The following is a 12,329-nucleotide window of genomic DNA, read 5'->3' as shown; positions in this document are numbered from 1 at the left end:
AAGAAAGACGCTAATTTATCGAGACTGGTACTCAAGAATTTGTATGAATCGATGAATCTCAATTTTATACAATTTCGCGACGGTCCATTTGGATCTTCGACACTTTTTGTGAAGGAGCTGTATTTTTCTTTTGTTATCGGCAATACACTGACGGCACCCTCGAAAGCTATAGCTATTTCTTCGATAATAAAATGCGAATCGTAACCGGACAAATTATGAAACACTATGGGAATGCAAAAAGAGTTTTTATAATTTAGATTACAATTGGAGTGCGCGGGACCTCTGTAGCGACCGGCTAGATGGCAATGATTGCGAACCCTCGTATTGTTTTCTCCAAACGGTTTTTCGCAAATGTGACAATGCGTCGCGTTGCGAAATGCCTCCTGCTGTTCGCTCGTTAAATCATCCATTTGTATGTTATTTGATAAAATAACGCGCATTGAACATAATATGCAATACTAAATACTTTATGATGCTGGTATGTGGATCTTGGCGCTTCTCGATCAGTTTTCTCCAGAATGCACTCGAGGTCGGCGTACACTACAAATGGAAGTCGCTCTTTCCGGATGTAGTTGTCGAAGCTGAGCCACTTGCTTTCATAATCTGGTAATACGATTGCGCATTCGTTCATCTTCTCGCAATCTACGGTGTGAGATCCAGCTTCTCACTCGAACTAAAGTAGTGCAAGCATCTGCAATAAAAAGATATAAATTTTTTTTCAAACATAACATATTTAAAAAAGAAAAAAAGTATTATTATATACATACCTATCGCAAAAGTATTTTCTGCGTTTATGTTTACTCAATTGTGAGCTCACGAGGCGGGACAAGTTTTTGATCCACGCGAAATGTCCCACGCCGTTTGCTCCTTCTAAGTACAGCAAATTGACATGTCTCTCCATCTTCCGTGTGGCGAGCCGTATCGGTAGAACCTTCTTCTCTTCAGTGGAGTAGACGTTGATGGAGATGCTGTTGGCGTGTTCAAACTTTTTAATTTGGTTCAATGTCATTGGAAATTCGATATACTGGATATTCAACACCGTTGAATAATGAGGATATGCCGATGTCCGATATACGTGATTTTCGGCTGGATGCAGAGCAGCCACCACTGACCACGCGAAACTTGCATTGTCGTTCGAGCATACGTTGATTACAGCTCTCTTTAGTCGTATTTCTCGTGGTAATTGTATGATACATCCAGCATGCAGCGGCATATATTTATTCACGTTAACAATTAAATTGAGTATATGCGACAGCGCTCATCCGCTATCCCGTTCTTGAAATTCTTCCAGCGATGCTAGGGTGGGTTCGACGACGCGTTGCTCGTACCACTCTTCGAGATTGATCTCGCCAAGGATTTCACAGTTCTTTGTGCTGATAGTCTTGTTCGAGCGTTTATCACCCGCTACAAACTCCCCATTAAACGCGGTATTCACTTTTAGTGTCTTATGTTTCACCAATGCACCCCGTATATGCTTGAGCACAACGTCTCTCTTATCCTGAAGAAAGTTACGCGGTTCGATGTAGTGCGAATTCAAAACAGCATCGGTTAATACGCGGATCTCGAACGCAGTGTTTATTTCACGCCACAGGAGTCCAGTGCTTGAATGGCCGGCACCTTCGTACACGAAACGTCTGCGCAACGAATACTTTAGACTATCGAGACGCGCGATACGAGCGATCAACGATTGTTGAACACCAATCGATAATCGAGTGCGTTTTGCTCGACTATGTTCTTCCAGCGACTCGAGGCACTCGTTGCATCGTTCTTCCCATGCGAGGTATTCTTCTTGCAATGTCAATCGATCGGCCTGGTCCCACAATCGACTTTCCATTTCCAAGAGTTCTTCCATGGTTGCACTCACTTCTTCGCTGGGAGTCACTACAAAACGGTTTGAATGCAGTTCAATCTGCAGCACAATTTTTATACTCTAGGTCACGTGATTTTGTCACATGATTTTGTCACATGATATGCTCCTACTATGATGACACTGCCTGCAGAGTTTCGTACTCCCCCTCATATTCCGTATCGCTGTTTTCGTATGTTTTCCTGAGGACGTTCATATGTCTTTGGGATTGACACCACTGATGTATCAATTCATTAGAATGACTCCGCGATGATGAGGGTCTTATTACGTATAAACAAAATTAGATCACGCGCTACGTAAAGATGTGTATGCTAAAAATAAATGTGGATAAGAAAGTGAAATGTGTGTGGGAGGGGAGATTTGCTGTTTTAGCATTTTTTTTTGTCCATCTAACAAAAAGTGGGGGGTGTTATATAAAAATGTCTAAACGCGTTTTTTCAATCATTGTTCGCAACATCGTTCTATCGCCTCGTATCGAAACATCAGCGATGTGGTCCAATGCTGAAATCGCTCGAGCAACGCGAGAGAATCTTCCGAACAAGGAGTTCAACCAACCATTAACAAAGAACTCGCGCACACAGTAAGTTCTTTGACAAAATATTGCAAAATATGCAGTCAAACTTTAATATCCTTTATAATTTTTTGTTTCTCTTTTCAGTGATGGCGATAATGTTCATTCGGAACGTAGAGTAACACGCGTGGTGCGTATACTGGGGAGGAGATATCCCCTGACGGATACATTCTACAAGTATCTTGACATCGGGGTTCAAATCGGTGGTTCCTGCGACGTAGAGTTGGCTATAGGAGACTCTCGTGGAAACGAAATTAAATTTTCTATGGATACGTGGAAAGATCTCCTACGAAAGAGGCATAACATTCTGCAGATTTTTGCTGATACACCAGGAACCTCGAGCGAGCCGATAAGCATTAATGACGTAACAGTTAAACTCCGACAACTAAATGACGTAAAACTCGCAAAACTCTCAGATTCTACCGTCTCTATGTTCATGAGTGAAAAAACCGTACAAAAGTTGTTCGCTTTCGAATATTGTATCGATCACATGTACAGTTGGCTGTCTGAAAACTTGTACCTGGTAGAATGTAAGTACAACAAGTTTATTGAAATAATACAAAATGCTGAAATTAAGGATTATGCAAAGGCAATTGTTGAACATGAAAATTTTGAGCGTCATTCATTGATTGACTCTGAATTGTTAGCATTAGGTTTAGATGTAATGCTGGAATACAGTTATCAATAAAAAAGAAATAGCTTGGATATATGTGTCTTTCTTTCTAGCGCATTTCCTCCCATATCATATTCTCATCCGGTGTAATGTTTCCTTCGCACGTTCTCCAGTATTCTCATCATCAAAAGAATGATGTCACTTCTACCGTTTCTTTAATATCTAGTCCTTGAAGAATTGTATCGCGCAAATAAAAGATTTGCTGCCGGATTGTAATTTGCAAACTTTGCGTTTTTGGATCATCTGCTCGAGGCCATCGTTGCGAGACGTTCCTACCGATGGCTGCGTCAAAGATTGTAATGTAATATTATATGTTGCACGGGGCATGAGTGCGAGGAAGAAAATACTCGGGCGCGAGAGAGAGGGAACCCGCGAGGTCCGCAACGACGCCCCCACTCCTGCGCGCGAAGAGGACGGTTTCCCCCATCCTTACGCGTTTATTTCGTTACATGTAAAATTTGCGTTTTTCTTTCTTACCGATCACTGATAATTACCGACCGGTGGTGTCCCCCCTCTACCTTAACGACCGTAGGTAATAATTGTATCCTACCTTACCGACCGTAGGTAATAATTACCCCCCCCCACGGTTCCCCTCCCTACACCTCCTCTCGCTCTCGGTTCCCCCTCCCTCGCTCCCCCCTCGGAGCCGCATGGCTTAGAACCCGCCTACCTTTACTACTTCAATCGAGCATCTATTGATCCGTTTGTTCAGCCGATCCCGATACTCCTTTAGTAATCAATCGGAAATTTTCCCAATCACGGTAAAACCCGATTTGGTTACATTTGGTCCTTCGAGCCGGATATCATCGTGCCATCGATAGTCCGTGGAATTTTTTCCGTATTTTCTTTGCTCTTAAACATTGGAGTGTTGAACCCTTTGTTCCGAAGAGTCGGTTTGAAACGTCCGTGTTCTCGCCGTCGGTCTTACTGTATTCCCTTCGGTTTCTTGTCGCCGCGACGAGTGAATCGTGTTCAGTGCAATCTGAAAAATAAATAATAGTGCAAGTGCAAGTGCAAAAGTACGTTAATCGACTTTCTGTGAACCTTAGGAGTTGCCGTTGCCCGTAACGCTCGACTCCAAATTTGAAAGCGCTAACGGGCATTTTTTACGTACCTTGCGCCGAAACAAACAATAGTTCGCGCGGTTGGTGATAGCGTTTGGTCTCAACCGTTGGTGTAACGAACTTTCGAGATAAACTCGTGTGACTTTTACAGTTTAACGGGTCTTGACAATTTGTTTTTACTTTAGTTTTATTACCTACATTAATTTTTTTTGTTTAATTCTTTCGAGCCTATCAAGCCATGTCGACGACAGAACTCTTGGTCACCCAGCGCGAACTGGGTACCCGAATTTCGCGTTTTTTAACTAATCTTAAAAAATCGGGGAAGGAAAATATCATGTTAGCTTTGCTCAAACGAAGACAAGCGTTACTCGAGCAATATTGGCGCGAATTTTCTGCTCGCCATCGTGGTGAAAGTGGACAGTTCAGAATCGTACCTGACTGCTGATTATTTTACCTCCATTGAATACGAGTACTTGAGTCAAGGAGCAACCATCGACGAGTGGATTACCACCATGACTCCTTCGACCGTCGTCAACCCTCCTTCGGACCAGGAACCTGAGGCTTCGCTCCCCCAATTCGACCTTCCGACCTTCGCCGGGGACCTAATACAATGAGAGTGTTTTAAAGACCAGTTTGTCTCATTAGTGCATAATTCGACCAAACTTTCAAAGGTGCGTAAATTTCAGTATCTAAAATCGTGCCTGTCGGGCGACGCCGAGAAGATGCTCGCCCTGACTCCCACCACGGCTGGAAAGTACAAAGGAGCCTGGACGTCCTTGGAGAGGCATTTCGGTAACCGTCGCGTTCTCTCTGCTGCCCATATGCGGAGATTGATAAACATTCCATCGATATCGAAAGCTAGCCCGTCCGAACTCAAGCGTTTACTGGACGATTTTCACCAAACTCAAGAGGCGTTCACAGCTCTTGGCAAACCTGTAGATGAATGGGATGAATGGTTTTTATTCTTGTGTACGGAGAAACTGGATCAACCTACTCGTGTCGCGTGGGAAGTTTCGCTTACCGATCCTCTGGTGATTCCACGCTACGAAACTTTGGAAACGTTTCTGGAGAATCGGGTGCATGCATTGTCGACCGCGTTACCCTCGGAAATCGCTGCGACTCCGAAACCCATGTCGTCTGGTCGGTCTGGGGCAATTCGATTACACGTACCACGATGGCTGTGAAGGTCGCGGACTCCAGAAAGGTGAAAGTTACCCGACACTGTCCGATGTGTGCTGGTGGACACGCCTTGGGGGCCTGTACAAAATATAAGAGTCTGTCAGCTAGTGAACGTAGCGAGTTTGTACAGAAGTCTGGTGTTTGTTTTTCGTGCCTGATTTCAGGGCACCAGATGCAAAATTGTACCCCTAATTTTCGGTGCTGGGTGTGTAGAGAGTTGCATCACACAACCTTGCACGATGCTTGCTCCAAGGTCGCTGATGGGAGACGCTCGGAGTCACCGGTTCCAACCTGCTCGTCCCATGCCGTTCTCGCAGCGTCACTCTTCTTGTCACCGCACGTGTTCTCCTGAAGGGGCCGGATGGTCGGACACTCAATGTTCGCGCACTATTTGATTTAGGGTCGGAGTGTTCCTTCCTCAACGAGTGGTCAGCACAAACCCTTCGCCTCAGGAGAAGATCAGTGCGCGTCGAGCTCACAGGTTACCAGGGTACCAAGGTAGGTACGGCTCGATCCGAGGTTTCGGTGGAGTTTCGCTCCCCTGTCAACAAGGAGTTTCGGATCCCCTTGGAAGCGCTGGTCACCAAGAGCCTCACCGCACCCACGCCGTCCCATCCTCTAGAAAACGGCGATTGGGAGCATATTAAAGGACTGCTGCTGGCAGACTCCTCGTACAACTTACCTGGCTACGTCGATGTCCTCCTTGGAGCCGATATCTGTGGCCAACTGTTGCAGGATAGACGCGAGGGACCTCCTGGAACCCCCACGGCGGTGCTGACTCCATTTGGCTGGACGCTGATGGGATCGATTCGATTTTCGGAGCCGGGGTGGACAGCACGGGTGCTGCACGTTCGTCACCAGGAGTTGCCAGACTTAAAACGATTTTGGGAGGTCGAGGAAGTTCCTGTTTCAACCCCCATGACCTCTGATGCACTCAGATGTGAACTTCAGGACACCACGGTTCGTGATTCCTCGGGTCGCTACATTGTACGTTTGCCCTTTAGAAACGCGCCTCCCCGGGTGGAGACCACCCGATTGGCTGCGCTCAGGATGCTGCTTTCAGCCGAACAACGCCAACAACGGGATCTAGTTCTGCGCCAAAACTATGTGGATTTCATGGAGGAGTACCACCGTTTGGGACACATGGTCGCCGCTACAACCTCACTCGAAGAGGAAGACAATGGATGTTATATTCCACATTACGCCGTTTGGAAGACGATGGAGGGACAAAAGTAGATTCGTTGTCTTCAACGCGTCGAGGGTCTCCTCCATCGGGTCTTCGCTTAACGACACGCTCTTATCGGGTCCGAAATTATAGGCGAACCTCTGGACGGTTGTAACTCGCTGTCGACTTTAAAGATTGGCATTTTCGGCGGACATCGTGAAGATGTTCCGACAAATCCTGATCCACCCAGACAATTAGGATTGGCTGCGTATCCTGTGGAGGAAGCATCCAGGAGATAAGGTCACGGAGTACCGCTTGAATACGGTAACGTATGGTACCGCTCCAGCTCCTTACCTAGCTCATGGGGTTCTTAGGCAGCTCGCCTACGATGAGGAAAACCAATTCCCCTTGGCCTCCCAGGTGCTACACGACAACACCTATGTAGATGACGCCGAGGATGCCTGGAAAATACAAGGGGAATTGATTAATATCCTCGCCTCCGCTGGCTTCCCACTCGACAAGTGGGCCAGTTCATACCCGAAACTCCGCGCATCTCTAGTTGCTCACAAGGTGTTCCAGGATCCTGAGGTACATGGAGCGCTGGGACTCAAATGGGACACGGGCCATGACACCTTAGCTGTTAGAGGATCTATCGTCGGGGAGGTGAATCCGAACGCTGTTTGGACTAAGCGTTCCATTCTCTCGGAGATAGCCCGGGTATTCGATCCTATGGGATGGTTAACACCTGTTTTCATTCTGGCCAAAGTTTTGTTGCAGGATCTTTGGCTAGCAGGAGTTACGTGGGATGAATCTCTCGGACCGACCTTGGCGCATCGCTGGACCCACTTCCGACTGGATCTACCGCTGCTTTACAGGATCTCGGTGCCGAGGTGGACGCAGTTCTCTCCAAGGGGCTGCTCCGTGGAACTCCATGGGTTCTGCGACGCGTCGGAACGCGCCTACGCCGCAGTAGCGTATCTCATCGTTCGTCAGGATGCAGCTTCCACCGTATCTCTCTTGATGACGAAATCAAGGGTAGCTCCAATCAAGACGATCAGCATCCTCCGCCTGGAACTTTGTGGAGCTGTCCTACTGGTTCGTCTCTTGACAAGCCTGAAAAGGGGATTAGGATGGACCAACGTTTCAACACAAGCTTGGTCCGACTCAACTGTGGTTCTGGCATGGATCAAAGTTCACCCGTCTCGGTGGAAGCCATTCGTCGCACATCGGGTGGCAGAAATCCAAAGCGAACCTGGGATCTGCTGGTACCATGTTGGGACCCACGAAAATCCAGCTGATCTGGCCACGAGGGGGATTTCAAGCCAGGACCTTCGCCACTCGGACCTTTGGTGGTCTGGACCGTCGTGGATCATCAATCCCCCGGATCAATGGCCAGTTTCTAGTGTCCCGGAACCACCGACACTTCTCCCTGAGGAACGTCAAGCCATTACCACGCTGACAATAACCACGAAAGAAGAAAATCACTACCTCAGGCGCTTTTCTAACCTAGATCATCTGATACGAGTCACCGCGCAGATGAGACGATTCCAGGTTTGCGCTAGGAAACTAGCTACCTGCGTACCAGAGTTTCTGACAACCCTCGAGCTTCGGGAGACGCTCCTCATCGTCATACGGTTGAGCCAGCAGGACTCGTTTGCTAAGGAGCTGGAGAGACTTCAGCGAGGGGTCTCGGTTTCAACCTCGTCCTCTATAAAAACATTATGTCCTTTTTTAGATAAAGATGGCATTCTTCGAGTGGAAGGACGACTCAAAAACACTCACCTCGCCGAGTCTCGTTGTCATCCAGCGATCATGAGCCGAACGTCCCATCTGGCGACCCTGATCATCAGAGATGGTCATCACAAAACGCTGCATGGAGGCGTGAACGCGACTACTGCCTCGATTCATCGAGCATTTTGGATACCCAGGTGTCGAGTCCGTGTCAAGCAGATTCTGCATGACCGCGTGCTCTGCGTCAGTCAGCGAGCCTTGACTGGACAGCAACGAATGGGTAATCTGCCAACTGTCCGACTCCAACCCTCGAAACCTTTTCTGCGAGCAGGCGTGGACTACGCCGGACCATTTGCTCTCCGTACTGCTAAAGAGAGAGGACACAAAAGTCAGAAGGGTTACGTGGTTGTGTTTGTTTGCATGATTACCAAAGCGGTGCATTTAGATGCAGTCACTGATTTAACTTCACCTGCATTTTTGGCTGCGTTCCACAGATTCACTGCGAGGCGAGGACACTGCGCTCAGTTATTCAGCGACAATGCCACAACCTTCATGCGATCGGGGAGCCCATGGTCTCCTCAGCCAGCTCTTCAAGGCATCCTCACAATTCTACAAGACAGTGGCGGAAGTCTTAGCAAACGAGGGGACGGAATGGACCTTTATACCTCCATATTCACCTCATATGGGAGGATTGTGGGAGGCTGCAGTGAAGTCGATGAAAACTCACCTCAAGAAGACCATCGGAGAAGCCACCCTGACTTATGAGGAGATGGCTACACTTCCCTGCCGCATAGAAGCCTGCCTGAATTCCCGACCGTTGACGCCGCTCCTCGACGAACCTCGTGATCTGGAACCGTTAACTCCAGGTCACTTCCTAGTCAGCGACCGGTTGATTTCCCCTCCCGAACATCCCGATTTGGTTACAAATACCTGCCTAAAAAAGTTCTTAACAAATGGAATCAGGAGTGGACATCACCGAATCATCATACCTGTCAAAAACCTGTCTGGTCATCATACCTGTCTAAAAAAGTTCTTAACAAATGGAATCAGGAGTGGACATCACCAAATCTAACTAAACTACACAAAATAAGAGATAATATATACTCGAACAACCCAGCGCTCTCCCTCTCAAGAAGGGAACAAATTGTTCTCACAAGACTAAGGATAGGTCACACAAAATTTACCCATCAGTAGATAATATCCAAATCTGACAGACCGCGATGTGAAAATTGTAATTCAGCATTATCCATTAAACATATTTTGCTAAAATGTTCAATTAGTGAAAACATCAGAACCCAAGTAAAACTTCCTGTAAATATTAAACAATGTTTAAATGAAAGAAAACATGTAAAAGGAATAATAACTTATCTTGAGAAAATCAAAATAATTAAAGATATTTAGTATGTAATTAGTCTTAGGTTCCGCGAGCCCGGAACTGGACGCGACCACGATGCGGAGCATTGTGGACGCTCTGTTCCCTGCACATCCGGTGAGGAGACACGATCTCGATCCGGTGGCAGGGGCGGACGTCCCAATGTTCACGGCGGCGGAACTCGCCGTTGCGGCCGGGGCTATGAAGCCCCGCAAGGCTCCTGGGCCGGACGGCAAAGTGGTTGCGAAGAGGTATCCCGATCTTCTGCTGCGCATGTACAACGCGTGCTTGTACACGGGTATTTTCCCGGCGCAGTGGAAGCTCGCCCGGCTCGCGTTGATAAGCAAGGGGAAAGGGGAACCAGGATCTCCGTCATCGTATCGTCCGCTCTGTTTGCTAAACACAAGCGGGCTGCTGATGGAGAGACTGGTGAAACCCCGGTTGCACGAGGCGATCTTGGCCGCTGGAGGTCTTTCGGACCACCAGTACGGCTTCCGAAAAGGGAGGTCCACCGTGAACGCGATCTCGCGCGTGGTAGACGCTGTACGCGTCGCCGACACGGCTTGCCACGCCGCGAGACCCGTCGTCCTGCTGGTGACGCTGGACGTACGGAACGCGTTCAACACGGCACGGTGGACAGACATGTTGGAGGCGTTGGAAACAACGTTTCGGCTCCCGGAGTATCTACTGTCAGTGATGGCGGATTATCTTCGGGACCGAAAGCTGTTGTACGAGACGTCGGATGGGCTCCGTGAACGTTCGATCACTGCGGGTGCTGCTCAGGGATCGGTCATGGGGCCCGACCTGTGGAACGTCATGTACGACAGCCTCCTCTGCATGGGTATGCCAGAGGATTCGTTCCTCGTCGGCTATGCTGACGACGTCGCCGTGGTCATCACGGCGCGGACCGCCGAGCTGGCTCAGCTCAAGCTGAACCAGGTCGTGCGCCGAGTGGGGCGATGGATGGAGGACCACGGGCTGCAGCTGGCGATTCCGAAAACGGAAATCGTCATGCTGACACGCCGACGTATCCCCACCATCGTCCCGATGACTGTTGGGACCGAGACCATCCAGACCCGGAGGTCCGCGAAGTACCTGGGTGTTGTCTTGGACAACAAGCTCAGCTTCGCGGAACATATCCGGAGGGTCTCGGTCAGGGCGGCGTCGTTGGCGACAGCACTTAGCCGACTAATGGCAAACGTGGGCGGCCCGAAGCCGAGCAAGAGGAAACTCTTGCTCTCGGCAACCCAGAGCGTCCTGCTGTACGGAGCCGAAATATGGGCAGATGCCCTTCGGCTCCGTAAGTACAGAAGCTGCATGTCTGTCGTACAGCGCTAGCTGGCGCTTCGGGTGGCGTGCAGCTACAGGACCGTCTCCGAGTGCGCAGTGCAAGCGGTCGCCGGGGTAATACCCATCGACCTGCTTGCATTCGAGCGGAAGAACATCTTCCAACGCTCCTCGGAGACTGGGCGGGCCGAAGCCGTGTCCCACGAGCGCGCAGCCACGCTACGTGCATGGCAGCAACGCTGGGAGGCTGCCCAGCCGGGTCGGTGGACGGCTCGGTTGATAGGGGATCTGGCCACCTGGATATCTAGGACCCATGGTGAGGTGAATTTTTACCTCACCCAGTTCCTCACAGGCCACGGGTACTTCCGTGCGTACCTGTCGAGGATGGGCAAGGTCGGATCCCCGGGATGCCGGTATTGCGACGCAGCAAGGGACGACGCGCTCCATACGTTCTTCGTGTGTGACCGCTTCGCCAGAGATAGGGTAGATCTCGGCGCCCTCGTAGGAGACGTCACCCCCGACAACATCGTGGGGGTGATGCTGCGGGGGCCGACCGAATGGGAAGCGGTCGCGCACTACGTGGAGCGTGTGCTGCGTCGCAAGAGAGAGGAGGGATGCCTGGATGATACTCCGGGCTCCCCCTAGCTTCGGTTCTATCCGACCGGCGGAGGCCCTAACGAGGCCTAGTTGCCACGTCCCCGGACTGTTGTTATGCGAAAGCAGGTCTGGTCCGGGGGGCTAACGTGGGAAGCGGGTGGTTTTTTAGTGAGTAGGAATCTCACACTACCGGACGCTGGCATCGTCCACCGGCGCTCGGTGCCTATGAAGGTTTTTCCACCCGCCCAAGAAAAAAAAAAAAAAAAAAATTAGTCTTAGGTAGTTTAAAATTTGTTAGACAGAAGAAAACCAAGTAATGTATGTGAAATAAAATGTAATGAGACACAAAATATAACAATGTATTGCAATGTGGTCGCTAATAGCTAAAAAGCTGATGCGACATTAAATAAATAAATTAAAAAAAAAAAATTTCTATTTAATTGATATGAATACTCACCAGTTCTAGATATAATTGCTTAAAAGTATGAAATAATTTCTATTTCATTTCTATTAAATGGTATTGAATAATATATTAAATTTCTATTTCCTTTATATTAAATTATTTTAGATAACCTTTTCCTAGTCGGCGCAAAATGAAAAATTACTTACATTCAAAATGACCAAACTTGGTTTGACTTTCTGTCGGTGGGACAAAACTTACGCCCTTAAATTATTCCTATCATCATATCTACTTTAGACATCATATACATTAACATTATTCAATATCGTCACCTCCATCAAATAATATCCCAACCTATTCAGACGTTATTTTCATAGAGAGAGAGAGAGAGAGAGAGAGAGAGAGAGAGAGAGAGAGAGAGAG

At 48.5% G+C, this 12,329-nt stretch overlaps 2 protein-coding genes across 2 annotated transcripts; one reads left to right on the top strand and one right to left on the bottom strand.

Moving 5' to 3' along the window:
* Window positions 1-620: 620 nt before the first annotated feature.
* Window positions 621-1,480, bottom strand: LOC128879472 (uncharacterized). The gene is made up of 2 exons (XM_054128636.1): window positions 768-1,480; window positions 621-691 (listed from the first exon to the last, which is right to left on the bottom strand). The coding sequence occupies exons 1-2, from the start codon at window positions 1,211-1,213 to the stop codon at window positions 643-645; spliced, it is 495 nt and encodes a 164-aa protein (XP_053984611.1). The 5' UTR covers window positions 1,214-1,480; the 3' UTR covers window positions 621-642.
* An 875-nt stretch (window positions 1,481-2,355) lies between these two features.
* Window positions 2,356-9,322, top strand: LOC128879935 (uncharacterized). The gene is made up of 7 exons (XM_054129510.1): window positions 2,356-2,447; window positions 2,526-2,968; window positions 4,821-4,967; window positions 5,034-5,315; window positions 5,755-6,586; window positions 6,801-8,638; window positions 8,745-9,322. The coding sequence occupies exons 1-7, from the start codon at window positions 2,356-2,358 to the stop codon at window positions 9,320-9,322; spliced, it is 4,212 nt and encodes a 1,403-aa protein (XP_053985485.1).
* Window positions 9,323-12,329: the final 3,007 nt, after the last annotated feature.

The sequence above is a fragment of the Hylaeus volcanicus genome, chromosome 7 (assembly GCF_026283585.1).
Source record: "Hylaeus volcanicus isolate JK05 chromosome 7, UHH_iyHylVolc1.0_haploid, whole genome shotgun sequence".
Classification (NCBI taxonomy): Eukaryota; Metazoa; Arthropoda; class Insecta; order Hymenoptera; family Colletidae; genus Hylaeus; species Hylaeus volcanicus.
The sequence above is the reverse complement of the archived record's forward strand: the minus strand, read 5'-3'. Positions and strand labels throughout refer to the sequence as shown.

Bases quoted from the DNA above. Each gene is read 5' to 3' on its own strand.
- LOC128879935 (XM_054129510.1), top strand. From the start codon at position 2,356: ATGTGGTCCAATGCTGAAATCGCTCGAGCAACGCGAGAGAATCTTCCG. The intron at 2,448-2,525 runs GTAAGTTCTTTG...TTCTCTTTTCAG, and splicing joins ACAAAGAACTCGCGCACACA to TGATGGCGATAATGTTCATT. The intron at 4,968-5,033 runs GTAACCGTCGCG...CGATATCGAAAG, and splicing joins GTCCTTGGAGAGGCATTTCG to CTAGCCCGTCCGAACTCAAG.
- LOC128879472 (XM_054128636.1), bottom strand. From the start codon at position 1,213: ATGCCGCTGCATGCTGGATGTATCATACAATTACCACGAGAAATACGA. The intron at 692-767 runs GTATGTATATAA...TTTTTATTGCAG, and splicing joins AGAAAATACTTTTGCGATAG to ATGCTTGCACTACTTTAGTT.